The 16,162-nt window shown below is 39.0% G+C and overlaps 2 protein-coding genes across 2 annotated transcripts; one reads left to right on the top strand and one right to left on the bottom strand.

The window, feature by feature from the left end:
• Positions 1-4,092: 4,092 nt before the first annotated feature.
• Positions 4,093-6,744, bottom strand: LOC121813592 (protein mono-ADP-ribosyltransferase PARP14-like; the record flags this gene model as incomplete). The annotated part of the gene is made up of 6 exons (XM_042217437.1): positions 5,430-6,744; positions 5,203-5,337; positions 4,863-4,925; positions 4,582-4,758; positions 4,322-4,504; positions 4,093-4,214 (listed from the first exon to the last, which is right to left on the bottom strand). Coding segments are annotated over exons 1-6 (1,995 nt in total), but the record flags the coding sequence as incomplete, so codon positions are not given.
• Positions 6,745-13,933: 7,189 nt separating this feature from the next.
• LOC102290606 (permeability factor 2) lies at positions 13,934-16,009 on the top strand. Its single transcript, XM_005952675.3, has 4 exons — positions 13,934-14,124; positions 14,283-14,391; positions 14,497-14,571; positions 14,918-16,009. Exons 1-4 carry the CDS (start codon positions 14,058-14,060, stop codon positions 15,006-15,008), a joined length of 342 nt encoding a protein of 113 aa, XP_005952737.1. The 5' UTR covers positions 13,934-14,057; the 3' UTR covers positions 15,009-16,009.
• Positions 16,010-16,162: the final 153 nt, after the last annotated feature.

The following is a 16,162-nucleotide window of genomic DNA, read 5'->3' as shown; positions in this document are numbered from 1 at the left end:
TAAGATACACATAGACGCGAACTAGACAAGGGGATGCAGGTGATAGGGGAGACAGAGCAACTAAAGAAGACAGAGACCTAAGCCATAAGACAGAACTCAAAGAAACCAAAAACTAGACAGTATAAATAATATCATAAACTCAAAAACCCTGGGTCGACGACCCAGGCATCCTAACACTGTCTTTATTAATTGGGCATACCTTCTCTTTTTGGTTCGCCTGGTTTTATTCGATTTTATTCCGGATTGCTGCTTGCAACCACGCCTCTGTGATCGGATTTAAAGATTGAAGTTTTAGTTGTTTATGATATGTAGCGAGCCTGACGCTCAGTGTCCTTTTATTCTTTTAACGTGTTCTGTCTTTTATTCCAGTGAACGGAGGACGTGCCAGTGTCCCTGGGACCTCAGGTGGTGGATCGTTTTCACACTTTCCTTTGTACAGCACCGGGTGGGCTGTAGTGATTTTCTTTTTGTGTGATTTTCTTTTGGGTCAACGGCTGCTGGTAAGAATCAGTTCCATTATTGTTTTATTGTAACTTTAGGACACTGTCAACAACGACGCTACATTTCGTTTTCTTAATATTTTACTCTTTATTTCTTTAACTATAAATAAAACTGAATTCATATTGGAGCCAACCTGCATTGGTGTGTATCCTTGAATCTGTGCGACCTCTTTTATTCGCTTTTATCTATTTTTCTTAAAAATATATTTTCTGGGGGTGAAATTCCCCTAGGTGGCGTTATCGTTTTTAATCTTTTTTTTTAATCTAACCCCGCCGACCACTTGGTCACACTAAGTTTGTGTTGCAGCGTCCTGAGGTGGTGAGTCATGGAAGTTTCCTTTTCTAATATTAAAGCTTTTGCTAAAATGTTAAACGTGCCTTTATGAGATGTATAGTGGTTAGCACACAGCAGGAAAGTTCCTGGTTTGAACCCTGGCTGGAGTTTGTATGTTCTCTCTGTAGCAGCTTGAGTCCACTGACATTTATATTAGGTTGATTAAGGTGCTAATATTCCCAGTGGCGTGTCCAGCCCCCCCCCCAACCAGACTGGCCACCCCAGGTGCCACCCCGAAGCTAAAACAATAAAATTCAATCAAATATCGAATGTACGATTATGTTTTCACAGTGAAGGTGATATATGAGAGTATGAAAGTGCAGCATCGGCTTGTGTAGTATGAGCATCATGTTAGCAAAGGAAGGAGAGCCAAGCATGAAAGTCAGCACCGCAGAAAAAAATTGAGGAAAGAAAATGAGGAGAGAACAAATGTCCCGGTAAGTATTATTAAGTTTGAGTTTAGAAAACTTCGGTGAAATTAGAATATCAAGGAAAAAATTATTGCAACCGTGGAATTTTTCAGACAGTAGGCTACTGGGGGGAGCTAGCATAAGAGTTATGAGTTATAAGATATAATCTAAGTCGTAACATTGCTGTATGGAGCTGCAGATTTGGTTGCATTTTAACATAGCTGGACTGGCCATCGAGAATACTGGGCATTTGCCCGGTGGGTTGATGACTTTTTTTTTTTTTTTGTAATGGCATGAACAATGAGAGGTGGTGGATTGGCCAGATGCAGGTCGATGTGTAAAAATAACTCAGTTGTTTGGTGGTGGCTATGGCGGAGCTTCCACAGAGGCAACAGGTGGATGAGGGAAGGGGAGGCAGGAGGAGGAGAGACCCGAGGCGGCCGCCAGTCCGAGTGTCAGGTGAACTGAACTTCAGGTAAGAAGTTATGACCTGCAGTCTATCTGGGTCAGATATAAACCAAGTTTAGGTGGAGTTTATTTTCGTTGTGCTGACTTTTTACAGTCAGTTACAATAACTCGTACTGCGTACTAGCTAGCATGACAGAGTTTCTATACAGCTGGGTGGGTGCTATGATGTTACTGATAGTGAACTTTATTTTATTCATAAGGTTAGTTAGTAGAGTTGCCAACGGCTCCTTAAAAATGGAATGGTCCCTCATTCAGAGAAAATATTACACGTTTCGTATTGAGCTGAGAAGAGACAGTTTGTCCCGGACTTTAGCTAATGGAAAAAGACACAAAGCTGGAGTTATTCTGTGTCTTTGCTGCACAGCTGCCTCTTCTTCTCTCATTCTCTCCTGTTGCTACTTCAATCATGAAACTGATCAATGATCAGCTGATCGGCTTTTCTCTCTTGTTTGTTTATCGCCCACTTTGCGCCAGAAAGAGGAAACCAGCAGATGTCGCGCTAAACAACAGCAGCACGTTTAAGCTTGATCAGCTGTTGTTAGAATTTATTTAATATTAATTTCTAGTATCAGCTGATGTTTGCTGGAGCCACAGCTGCAAAAAAGCTGCTGGTCATGATATCGGTTTGGTTATCTGGTGAGAGGGAAACATGAAGATGAAACCAGGAGATGTCCTTACTGAATCATCAGAGCTGAACAGGTGATGGAGAAACAGGTTTACCTTTTAGGTGACATGAATGAGTTGAAGGGAAGTTATGAACTGTTTCTGAGAGACAAATAACACCAGGATCCTTTTTCTATGTAGCTGACAGCTGGTAACTGTGCAGGGGCGGATCTAGCAAAGTGTTGCCAGGGGGCCAGGTAGGGCATTAACAGGGAAAGGGGGGCACAAAGAAATACTTTTCTTTCTTATTCTCATTTAAAATATCTAGCTTTTATTAAATAATTATCTGAATCTTACAACCAAAGTTTTTATCTGACGTAAAATGTATAGAAATCATACATATACCAACAAGACTGTACATCACTGTCACAACAGCGTTTGTTTTCATTCAAAGTCTTTATGGCTTTAATACCTGGTGGGCCAGTCTTAGTCAAAATGCCCTTTTTTTGTACATCCATAATTATCTTTCAATAAACACTAAAAAACAAATTACTTTTTAAATTTTTATTTTGCATAGTTTTTCATCTCCAAGTGCTAGAATAATGCATTTTTTTCTAACAATGGAGCCTAACATATGTAACAGTAAATATGAACGGATGGCAGAAGTTTCAAAAACTCAAACACCAATTGAACTAACATGAAGACGACAACCTAATTAAACAGTGAACATTCAGAAATGAGCAGATCTGAGTCCCAATTCATCAATTGGAACTAAAATTTTAAACAAGACAAAAACACAAAGTGAAATTGTCCCTCATAACAATAGGTAGTAGTTTATAATAATAATAATAATAATAATAATAATAATAATAATAATAATAATAATAATAATAATAATAATATCACACTATTAAGCTTTATTAATAAGGTATAAGTGCTTAATTAATAATTTATCTAGAATTATTCTTCCTTTGTATGGCATTCATAAATACAGATATATTATTGTTACTATGATTATGACTAGCAGTGATAGCTGTACATGTTACACCATGTACAGCAGTGATAGTGTGGTACATGGTGTAACAGTAATAAATGGATAAACAATCTGTATTTATAAATGACATACTAATGAATATATTAATGTACTGTCATTATTGTGTGTGTGTGTGTGTCATTCTGAAGTCGCATAGTGTTGTTTTAAAAACATAATGTTTTGAAGAGCTCAAACAAAGTGCCCAATGACGAATATATATATTGCAGTGTGGTGCATCATTTCCCTCAAGGCCTAGTAGATTGTTGTGAAGTTTGAAGAAAAAAAAATAGATTTTCACTTTTGGTGTGACCTTGACCCGATTTTCACCAAAATTAAATCATCTTGAGTTGTTATTATTATCTATCATCACACGAAACTGATATCTTGAAAACTGTGGATGCTAGACTGCTAACAAACAGACAGACAAACAAACATGATGGATTATATACTCTCTCCCTATGAGGGGAGAATAAAGTGCAGCTCACCAGATTAGTACACGTCGTTATACTAACTAATTCTAGGATCATAAACTTACACCTAGAGACACTATAGATTTAAATTTATATTAAAAGAAACTGAAGAGGGAGAAAAAGATCTGTGGAACATTTCCATCACCTGGTTATCGTTTTTAATCCAATTACCTGTCCAACAAGCCTACATTAAAAAACAGTTCCAAAAATAACCTTTCTCCTCCTGCTGGGTTTGTGTTGACTGCAGGGGTTGATACACACTCCCGAGCCTTACAATGGCATCATCAACATTTTTTCCACACAGGCCTACAATCAAGAAAGCAGACTGCTGGGCAGTAGAGCTGATATGAGGGATCCTTGGGTCGTTCATTACTTGGATATTGGCATGAGTTGACACTGTAAAGTGGATAAAACAACAATAAGTGAGCTTTAAATGAAATCAAGAAGTCTCTGATCGAAAAAAGGATAGTGGTATTATCAAAGAAAAGCTGACTTTGCATTACCTGAGTTGATCACAGTAAAGGGAAACATCTGCATTGCTTTCTTTTTAAATGCCAGGAACACAGTGAGCTTGTTGAGTACAAGGCGAATGTTGGTGAGACGCTGGAGAGGATGGGACGAGGCAGCAGTCTTAACCCCTTGGAGGATGGCATGTGCCACAGAATCGGGGTCCAATCCACCAGATCCTGGACAACCATTCAAACAAAACTCCATAACTAACTTTGTTGTTTTATGCATCTTTAATGACTCCCACACTACTCACCAGCACAGATGGCAGGAACGGCTAAAGACTTGTAACCAGAAGACTCACAAAGTTGAATGATGCGACGAAGCAGCTGCTCAATGACTGCTGTATCTTTTTTTCCACACACGTGTAAAATTGCTTTACAAGGGAACATGCCAGGCGGTGTTTCCAAAATCTCTTCACTGTTCACTTTTCCTGCATGGATGCGATAAAGACAGCATGAGTTGATAAGATTTGTTAGAAATTATTTATGATGTAAATACAAATTTGGAAATATTTCTCTGAATCATTCTTCTCACCGTTTTTCAGTGCATTCTCAACCTGAGGCCCAGCCTTTCTTAAGATGTCTTTGCACACTCCATCTGTACATAAATAGTAGTAATAATAATAACCATTATTTATATAAAATTGTTGGAAAATGTCTAATAAGAATTTTAATGGCCTGTAAAGGCCAGTCAGCGCTCCTACAATATCCTCTTTAATACACAATGGGAGCTGGGTAACTAATGGTGCTTGGATGGTGTTCAGCAATGAGTAGCTTGTGTTTACTCATGATTAACAGCATCTTCAATGGAAGTGTACTAATAAAAAATGTAACGTAACTAAATGTAGTTTTAAATTGCCTGAACAGTACTTTACCTGTCTGAAAGTCTCTGAAGTCCGTTGTGTTCACCACAGCATCTGTAGTCTCATTAGTGATGTCACCAAACACCACTTGTAGTTTAACTCTGCCTTTCAGAGTTATGGTGATGTCAGCAAGGTCACTCGTGGGCGCTGAGAGGAAGAAGAGCAGATTAAGTTTAATATTTGCCTCATGTTGTTGCTGTATTGTTATCTTTAGTACAAATTTGATGTAGTTCCAGTACTTTGAAGATGTTGTTTTTCTCTGATGAGGACCTGACAGGATCTCTCCACCAGTTTTGTGTTTTGTCTGCCATCTCCCTGAAAGTACCACTGCACCGCCAGTTCATTTAACACCACTGTATCAGTTGACAGCTGCGCTAGACTCGTGGCTAAGTCTGTCCGAACTTTCTGAACCAGAGAACGAGGACCCTTCACGAGCACACAGGGATGTGGAACATGTGAGGCTTTTAAGGTCACCATAGTCTCCTTCATACTGATCAGGACTAATACTTTATCAAAGCAGTCAACCAGTTCAGGATGTGGCAGTTTCACCTCTTCTTCAGTTGTAACCTTATTTATCTGGAAGTCACGAAGGACCTCATTGAGCTTGTTAACATCTTCACTGTAGCCCACCAGTCGTACTTTGGTCATTGCAGTTCCAGTGGCTCCTGGCATGAAGCTCGCATCCACTCTGAGCTCACTAATGTTTGCTTCTTTCTTCGCTTTCATCAGGATTTCCCTCACTCTGTCTAAATCTGGAGGTACTGCTGCAGCTCCCTGCAGTTCTATAATTTCCACTTTGAGCTCTCTCATCACTGCTGCCTCGGCCTCATTCAGAGCATCAGAGGACAAACTGGACAGAACCAGATCTGAACCCACCTCAAAGAAAACAGGGTTTCTGAGGCTCTGCTGGAAACGAGCTTGGTATTTGGAGATGGCTCCGCTGGTTTTGATGAAGGTTAGCAGAGCTGTGGGGAACTTGACTCTTTTTTCCTTTATGTTCTTAATCAGTTCATCTAGTTTTGCAGCTCCTGACTGCACATCTGTGTCAGGGCCCTCCAAAGTGATTGTGGCACTACCTCTGATGACTTTAACATCTGGATAGTTAGCGAACATTTCTCGATTGAACTCTTCTTCTACGAGCTTGAACAATTTCTCTACAAGTGGCAGCTCTTTTATGGTGGGTAGGCTTTTTTCCATTCTTGCAATCTTCTCCTTCACAACATCAACCTCTCCCACAACCACAGCATAGCCACTCTCTGTGTAAACTTTGATATCATCTGTCTTAAAGGACGGGTCCTGCAGTACCATTTGCACCTGTTTTGGTTCGACCACATGATAGCAGAGGTAGGTGTCGATGAGACTGGTGAAGACCCAAGCCAGCTGTTGCTCCATTTTCTCTACAGAGCATCCTCCCGACCCCTTCCCCATGTCCTCTTTAACTACAGCCTTCTCCTCCTCAAAACTGAACTCCACCGTGCAGCCGACTGAAGAGAGCTGCTTTTCCAGAATTTTGAATGCTTTGATGTTGTCATTCAGGTAATGCAGCAGGAACATATTCAAGGAGAAACTTTTCTCAAGACCTTTTGCTTTTGCTGTCTACAAAGGAAAATTATTTTAGGCAAATAGAAATAGTACCATTCACCCTAAGTAACACATAGACATGCATATCTAATTAAAGTGCTTCATGCCTGAGTAACCCGAAGAACATTTCAAAGCTCAGGTGTTCAAAACTAGTTTGGCCAGATTATCACTGGACTTTGACTTTGTTTTCTTTGCTATGGTCTGTTTTGCAGGTTTTGCCATTATTCAGACACCAAAAGGTTACTGAAGCTCCGAGTCAAACAATATCTGCTTATAGAAATGAATTTAAACTTTTGACATTTTTGACTGCAAAGGAAAGCAATGCTTTACTTCTGTTACCTCCCAAACTAGAGTACACACGCATGCACAGACACACACACAGAATAAATACAGTGTAAATGTTACAAGTGTCGCATTAACAGTAAGCGGGACTTACACATGAAGTTCTCTGCAGTTATTTTGGTATTTTTTGCCCCGTGACAAATAAGCAAACTGAATGTGTGGCAAAGTGTTAGTACTCTACTCACTTGGCAGCCCCCTGAGAATATAGTATTGCGAAAGAAAACCAGTGTTGTTTTATTTTTAATCACTAGGTTTTGTCAAACACCTGTCAATAAAAAAGTAAAAGCAGTAATAAGTGTAAACGTACCTGTGGCCAATTTGCAGATCCATGGCTAGGACAGGATTCACTCAATGTTATATTTAAATCTCGACCATTAAAATTGATGGTGTGTGTGTTTCTTCTCAAAACATGCTCTTGATCTAAAGTATATCAGAAAAACAAAGTTCAGCTGTTATGGGAATGCACATATCTAAACTGTAAATTTGGGCTCTAATCTACTTGTAATGCATTTGAACCCAGCAGGGCTTCTTACCTTCTTTTTCCTTAAAACAGATCTGGTAGGTTTTATCTCCGACCTTTTCTATTATCCCACAGTCACCTCCCCCAGAATGTCTTTTTTTCTGAAAGTATCTCCTGATCTTCTCCTTCTCACTGTCTGTGAGCTCCTCCGCTTCAAAGAACACTGGGTGCAGACATTCATCCATTTTGCTTCAAATCCTGATCTGGAGAAACTTTCAATGTCTTTCAAACTAGCTCCACAGTGAAAAGTGCTCTCACCTTTGATTTGCATTTGCACTTCACCATACCAACAAAGGGTGTTTTTCATTATGAACACACCCAGTGTGATCGCTGACAGCTGATCAGCTCTAACTGGGACATTTCCTGTAAAGGTGTATTTATAGATCAGAACTATTAAGGGAACACTCCTGAGCTTGAAATATTTAAGTTGGAAATCTTTACTGACTTACTCTCGGTGATTTGTTGAGAACAAAAATGATGCAACTCTAATCCAAACACACATCAGTGGAAACAAAAAGCATGAAGCGTTTGAGTGTTGAATTAAAAAATGTTTCTTTAATATTTTGTCAGTATAGCATAAGATTATTTATTTGACCTGTATGAAAAGCTACACTTTGCACTTTATCTTTGGTGAAGTTTTTATTAATGTTACAGCACATGATAGAGGTCATGACAGAGGCAAAGAAAGTGGAAATGATCCATAACAAGTCTGACCGAGATACTGCTTCAGCGCAGGTGTTCAACTTAAAATCATTTTATACAACAGGAAAAAAAACATTCTTACTAAATAAAAACTTCAAAAGCTGACATTACCGCTACAAACCAACAGATGTCCTACAGAGACAAAAAAAACTCTTTGTCCTTTCTTATGTTTTACTTTCATTTTCTGGAACACACCCCGTGACGTATGTTAACCTTTACGGGCATTTCAAAGTTTGTCTTCTTATCCATGCACATAAAATTCTGTTCATTTTGAAATGATACCGAAAACATAGTTGTGACCATCTTAATATGATGTTGATTATGATATATAATCTCTTTTTTTTTTCACCTGTGGTTATTTAATGACAGAGAAAAAAACACTGCTGATGCACAATGAGAACAATGAAGCCTTTAATCCACCAACGCAATGAACTCTACTGTGATTAATAGGCTTGTAAAACTTGTCTGTGTGATAATAAACAGAATGTATACAGTCATTTGCACAAATCATAAACATCTTGATTTTTTTTATTTGTCACACAAATAGGTGATTTCATGTCTCCCAACTTGCCATGAAGTTTTAACGTTCCACGTAACAGAGTAAGCATGGTAGTGGTAGAAATTAGAGAGTCGACGAGCCATTAAATGCTAAACTGATTTCCTCTCCGCAGATATGAACGATCGCCCCCTGTTATTGGAATTAGGATTAGGATTGAACTTTATTGTTATTACACATGTATAAATACAGGGTAATGAAATGCAGTTTGCATCTAATCAGAAGTGGAAGAGTAGTAATTGCAATAACAGCAGATTATTTACAGATAAGTTATGTAGAGAGCAAATATACAGATGTACTATGGGCAGATGTACAGATATACTGATATATACAGTTTAGTGCAGAAAAATGATGGAGTAGTTACAAACAGATTATGTACAGAGAGACCAAACATACAGATGAACAACAGACAAATGTACAGATGTACTGTTGTACACATATGTACAGATATACAGATGATCTGTGTAGCATACAGATGTTCTATATTGCTATATAGACGGGCAGATATACAGATGTACTATGAACAACTATACAGATCTGCTAAATATATACAGATGTAAGGTGTGTAGTAAACAGAGCTACAGAGCCTATGACTATATCTACAGTAGTGGAGTGGAGTGCTCTGAACAGTCTGTAATAGTGAACAGTGTACACACTATAACATGGACATGGACTTTTTTTGCTGCGCCCCTCTTTGTTTTACAAGAAAAATGTTCGCGCCCCCCTTGCGCGCACATGCACGCACGAACACATCCTCCAACCACACACACCCATATTTTGCTCCACTGCGGTTTATTTCACACCTCAAACATTTAGTAAACAATTAAGCAAATACAAGTAATCTGCAATAAATGACAGGTAGTAAGGAAATAAACTACTAACTCTTTTATGCTACATCCACACCTACATGGGTATTTTTGAAAACGCAGCTGTTTCGTCCACACGTAAACGATGTTTCGAATCACCGAGATTTTTTAAAACTCCTTTTTTGCATACAGAGTTCGTCACGCAACATCAAAGGGATGTGCCTGTTTTCACGTCACGCTGTGCGCCACGTTATTGTTTACATGAGATGAATTGTAGAATGGCAGGTAGAGACAAAATACTGTTAATCTGACTGTCTTCAGGTTTTACACACTTACATGCACACACGCAGTTACTGTCCCTGCATTTACAAAGGCAGAGGCGTCACGATGTGATTATTTTACGTGTAGTTGTTTTTTTTCCTGTGTAATAATATTCAACATTGCTATCAATACATTTTTCAATCCCTCTGCAAAATGGGTTCAAAAACATAAACAACTGTTGGATGCTGTTTGTCCGTGATTTGTACAGGGGAACAAATCGTGGCAGGATCAGCCTGATATTATTTGTATCCCGCTGTAACTTTACTGTATAAAGAGCTAACATCTCCAAAATGTCAGGAGTAGTGAGTCATTACAAGAAGTGTTTGTGAACTAAAAATCAAGAATGTGGGATACTGTTTGTCCGTGATTTGAAGAACCCAGCCCATGCTCCCGACGAAGGGAAAACCAATTCTACAGGGGAGACCTACCTTGCACTTGTGCAGGTGAAGCCAAAGGGAAGATATGCTTCACCATATTTTCTAGTCTTTGGTTCAGCGATGCTTCATCTCCTGATTTGCGTTTGTGGAGGCGCCCCGTGCTAGCAGTGTCCAAGCTTTGGGAGGGTTTTTGTTTTGTTTTTTCCTTTTCATACCGCGGCCCCCATGCAATGGCCTGCCCCCACACTTTGGGAAGGTCTGGACTATGCTATGTGAGTGTCTCAAAATTATAGCAGTAACCAATGTGAGCATATGGTGAATGTTGAGAATGAATGACAGTCATGATCATAAGTTTATTCTTCACTTCTTAAGCTGCTGGAGATTTTAGAAATGTAAAGTGTGTGTTGTTAACGCTACACTCAATTAGATGGATACTGGTTAAACATGTGCTTTCCCATATGAAATTCCTTCTGTCCTAATCTCACCTCCTCTTCCTTGGAATCTACCAGAGGTTTCAACTTTCACTTCCTTTTTAGGGCCTTCCTTCAGAGTCAGCGTATTACATCAAGAATAAACTTTACATTTTAATGGCAAGGCAAGGCAACACATCTACACAAAAGGGAGAGTGATGATGCATACACTGTTAGAAAGTCTGCAGATGTTTGCGTCCACTTATTTTTAAAATAAAATGGGTGGATTTTTGTCTTCACTGGTTCACTGGTAACTGTTCAATAGAGTGTATAGTTGGTGGATGAATTACAAGTGGGAAATCTGTGAAAACAAAGAAGAAACACGGCGTCTAAAGACAGCATCATGGAGCAGCCTGAAACTACCAACACTGTGGTAAAGAGCATCCAGAGAAACCACAGCTGTCAAAAGACAACTATTATGTTTTATCATGCACAGTCTGCTCAAACATATTTATTGCAGGCAAGTTTAAACGACACTAGTAGGCACTCAAAGACAACAAATGACTGCTGCAGTATGTTCTCTTTTACTGTACACACACACACACACACACACAAGACAAAAAAACAAACAAACCAAATAGCTTATAGTCCAACGTAAAGATGAACGTGACTTTGTACAGCTTGATCACATGATGCTTCAGAGTCCGAACATGCTTCACTTTGTCTTACACTCTCTCTCTCTTTCATGCACATACGCGTTCATGATTATTCCTAGGAAATTTCAGCCTGTAAAAATGACAGGATTACAGCTCCAAAGAAAGAAAAAAACAGTATTTTTTTGGATTGAAGGGCTTTGATATAAAAGCACTTGTTTACAAATGCAAGTGAGCCAAATTGATGTTCATCACATAAATGTCTAACAAGCACAGGCAGACAGAGATGGACTATTTCCAATGTAGCTGCCTTTGTGTCTAAGTGCTGGAATTAAGTGTGGTGCAATATGACTGACCCACGTGAAAAAGCTGGTATGGGGAAAATAATCCCTGGAAATTGTCTTTATGTTCCTACAAGGATTTTAGGCTTGATACTAACAAAAGGAGAGTAGAAAAAGAAAAATATACAAGGCAAAAAGGGATCACCACTCTGAAGGTTGGGGCTTGTTTGGCTCAGTCACAGGGAAGATATTTTTAGCTTAACTGTCATCCAAACAATGACTTTCTGGACAAGTTTGTTGAATTATAAAATATCTGAAAATATCATAAATTATATCAATGATCTAACTGAGAATGTTCACCAGCAGCATTATGCTTCATCAACATAGCACAAACTAAAACATTATTATTGTTTCAGCCAGAGTACCAGAGGAAACACAGCACAGCAAAGTATGAGTTAAAGATAATGTGTCTTTAGGTTGACATTAGTTATAACCCTCTGCACTTCAAGTATGCCGGTTACCGGAAAAACCTTTATCGTTGCAAATCACAGACAATCTTTATGGTTTACTTGGATTACTAAAGAGGAATGCAGTGTGGGGGTGACAGTCATGACAAAGCTCACTTTTCACTAGTAAGAAAGCAAGAAAGAGATTACAGTTGCAACACTTGGTGTTGAGCCAATTCTTAGTTTTATCTGAGCCACAATAGCAGTTCCAGAGTACTGCTGACTGAAAGCCAGCTGTGATGCAAGATATCTGTGAAAACTATATTCTAACTGAAAGCCAGCAGTATTTTCACCAGAATCTTTATTTGGATCCCAAAATTCAGGTGTTAAAGAGGGTCACCGAATATGTGTTAATGATCAGACTATACCATTCTGAGGCCATGCGATTCAACAAAGGCATCTGCATTAGAGCAGAGTCCATATAAAGACGGAGGGATGGAGCAGTCAACTTTGTGATTTTCCATAAAACTGCAAAAAGGTCATCAAAGTGTGTTTGGTGGACTCTCCTGTGCTAATGTGCCCTGACAAAAGCAGGATTTGAGAATGAGCTCTGGAGATTCAGCGGGAAACAAATCAGACAATGATGCCTTTGCTCTGGATGTCTGCATCACAGCCCAGTTACTCGTCTTTGTATGAGGAATAACAAAAGACTATGAAGGAACTGGCAGTAGTGCCAGTCAGTGATAGGGACTACAGTAGGAAGTGATTTGTTCTTGAAGGTAACTCCAAGCTTAGCTAAGGCTTAACCTGCAATGGGATACACTGGCAGGTTTTACAACCTATGCATGTCCAAATCTGACCACGAAGAATGCCAGACTTCACAAAAGGCCCAGTTTCTTATGTGGCCCATTGGAAAAATTCATTGCTCACCATTGGATTGGAGCCCCCACACCCCCAAGAAAATATTATGTCAATATGTTTAGAAAGAAATAATATTTAGATAAGGCATATTCCTCTGGGGACTCAGTACATCACATCCTTACAATGATGAAAGTGCACACTCTGCTTACAAACACGCTGATTTCAAAAGGATAGAAACACAATGCACATTTACTGTGTTTATGCAAAGATACACAAGTACATCTCCAAAGAATGGATGAAAAAATGCCTTTTTAGTAGAGTTCTAAGGAGGGCATGTTATGCTCTAACATTCCCTGTCTTTTTATTTACTGTAAATCTCAGGAAAAGACAAATGCTGTTTATCGTAAGGAGAACTGTAAGTAAACTTTGAGGAGAGTGCAACAGAAAGAGTAAAAGATTAGGCATCAGCGCTTCTGCTGTCCAAACTGTTGATATTAGACTGATCCTTGAGAGAGATTTCACTTCTCTGGAAGTAGCTCAGCAACATAAAAGTAAATTTATTCTCAAGACTCACACATTAGTGACTGGAGTTAGTTCAAACATGAAAAGGGAAGTCTGACGTCAGTTTCAGCGAATACAAGCGACACCTGAAGGCAGGCATGTCTCAACATAAAGAAGTCACAGACAAAGTCCTTACAATTAGGTGAACGTAGAAAGTTTAAATGCCAAAGAATTGCGACAGCAGGATTTACAGTGTGGGAGAACGCAAATCAAAAAAACAATTTTTTATTGCAGCCACTTCTTAGGAAGAAATCCTTGGCCGGGGTCCACGTACCTGTGAGTGTATATAAGGAGTTCAGAGATGATGAACCTCACAGCCCTGCACACTCAGGCAGCTCGAGAAGTGAAGGAGACGCACAGCAGCAGAGATCCTTCATATCTGAGAAGAACAAACCAGTTGAAGACTGAGCCTTCAGTAGATCCTCCACTCAATACTTGAAAAGCTTTAAGATGAAGACAAGTGTTGCCATCCAGTGCATCGTTCTCCTGGCCTGCATGGCCCTTTGCACTTCACATGGTAAGTGTGTTTCATCAGATTATGGAAAACTTTGGTGTATTTGTGCAGTTTGAGAGGAGCTAAGTTATGCCAACAAATCAATTTAGATATATTTATGTTTAAGTAAAATATGAAACTGCTGCAGTTTAACATTAATTATCACTTTCTACCTTTTCCAGTTATTCCAAGGTGCCGGTGTGTGAACACCAGTAAGTCTGTAAAGATCGCTCTCATCGCTCAACTCAAGGTGGATGAGCCTCGTCCATACTGCAACAGGAGAGAAGTCATGTAAGTGCCCACAGTGACAGGAGCACATTATTAATAAGAGCTCAGTCATTAATAAGGATTGTTTATAAAGTGGTTTTAAATCAAAGCTTTCTTTACATGTTACAGAGTCACACTGAAGGATGGGAGTGAACGGTGTCTCGATCCTCAGTCAAAATTCACCATAATGCTGCTAGAAAAACTGTAAGTCACACAGATGTTTTTTTTCTTTCATTCGCTGTTATTCAGCTAAATGTGAGTTAAATGTTATAGAGGACGTCAGTGAAGTTAAAACAGGAACATCAACTCACTTTGGAGCATCGTGCGAGGCTCTGCACATCAGTGATTAAAAATCAGAATCAGCATACTTTATTAAACCCTAAGGAAATCGTGTGGGTTAGAGTTGCTCCAGTATGGTAACACAACACTGATGGTTTTACTGATGGTTGTAGAGCAGCAGTTTAAAGCTCAGGGTAAAAATGCATGACTTGATCTCTTCACTACCACTGGAGATTCAAGGTCTCATCTCTGTGACACGTTGTCTTTGCAGGAATCAGATGAAAAATACGACCGTCAGCCCTCAAACAACCACATCACCAGCCGCAGTGCCAGAATCATCACGATCCACTTTGCATGTTTAGCGCTGGTACAACATGTGTCGATCAAGAAGGAGCAGCACAGCTCGGGTTCTCATCACAAAATATAAATGCAAAGTAGACAGTGACAGCTACAACTGACAGCAAGTTGTAAACAGATTTAATATCAGATGTAAAATATTTATTATCCAAGTTCTCAGTCATTTTTTTCCGGAGACAATCAGGGACGGGCGTTGGAAATCTTATCATTCAGCCTGTCTTCTGATTGAATTTCTGATTAATAAGCTTTTTTTTTTTAAAAAGTATGTTTTTTGAGTTTTGTGTCAGACAGCAGCGCTCTTATTCAGTGCACATGCAGACGTGATGTGTGTGATAAATGTGAGCAGTGGTTATAGGTTAATGTGTAATTTATCTATTATTAAAGGGTTTGTAAGCAATTAAAGAAGTGAACTTTTGTGGATACAGCATGTTTATGTACCATGTTTATTTTTAATGCTGAAAAGTTCCTCAAAATAAATAATAAATCTGGCGTTTGTTAAAAAAAATTACATCTTTTCACTTTATTATAACTAACAACTCACCAGTTTACCACCACTTTAGACACAGTCAGCAAAAAGAGAACAAAAACAAACAAAACAAAAGGAGAGGCCGAATCTAAATATCAATATGTTTGGCATTAAACCTGGTTTCACTTCAAACTATGAGCATCAACTGAAAGAAAAAAAGGTTCCAAGTCATTAAACTGCTTTGCTTTTATCTCTGAGCTGTGAAAGAGATTGATTCATGAGCAGTGATGTGTTGCAGCATCACTCACAGTAGATCAAGACAGCAGATTGGATGTAAGCATGTGTAAAAACACAGATATGCTTAAAAAGGAAAAAGTTTCTTTCTTCAAGATCAGCGTTATGTAGGACACTCACTGGCCATTTTATTAGGTACACCTCTCTAGTACTGAGCCCACTCTTGCTTTGGACTTCCTGTTTCCTTCATATCAGCTTGAAGCACTCTGGTCGTTTTCTGGCATCAGAACTCCCGCTCACTGGAAATTTCTTCTTTTTCTGCCCTTTCTCTGTAAACCACAGAGGTGGTTGTGTGGGAAGAAATCTGTAAATAAAAGTTTATAAAGAAGTCCCCTTTATAATTCCTGGACTGCAACTAAAAAGATGATAAACCTGAAATATATAAATTATGACTGTTTT

Source organism: Haplochromis burtoni, unplaced genomic scaffold, assembly GCF_018398535.1.
Source record: "Haplochromis burtoni strain Fernald_Lab_line unplaced genomic scaffold, NCSU_Asbu1 Contig_1981, whole genome shotgun sequence".
NCBI lineage: Eukaryota > Metazoa > Chordata > Actinopteri > Cichliformes > Cichlidae > Haplochromis > Haplochromis burtoni.
Note: the sequence above shows the minus strand (reverse complement) of the source record. Positions and strands in the feature narration are given on the sequence as shown.

Excerpts from the sequence above, each read along its gene's own strand:
- LOC102290606 (XM_005952675.3), top strand. The coding sequence starts at position 14,058 with ATGAAGACAAGTGTTGCCATCCAGTGCATCGTTCTCCTGGCCTGCATG. Across the intron at positions 14,125-14,282 it reads GGCCCTTTGCACTTCACATG|TTATTCCAAGGTGCCGGTGT; the intron begins GTAAGTGTGTTT and ends TACCTTTTCCAG. Across the intron at positions 14,392-14,496 it reads TGCAACAGGAGAGAAGTCAT|AGTCACACTGAAGGATGGGA; the intron begins GTAAGTGCCCAC and ends TACATGTTACAG.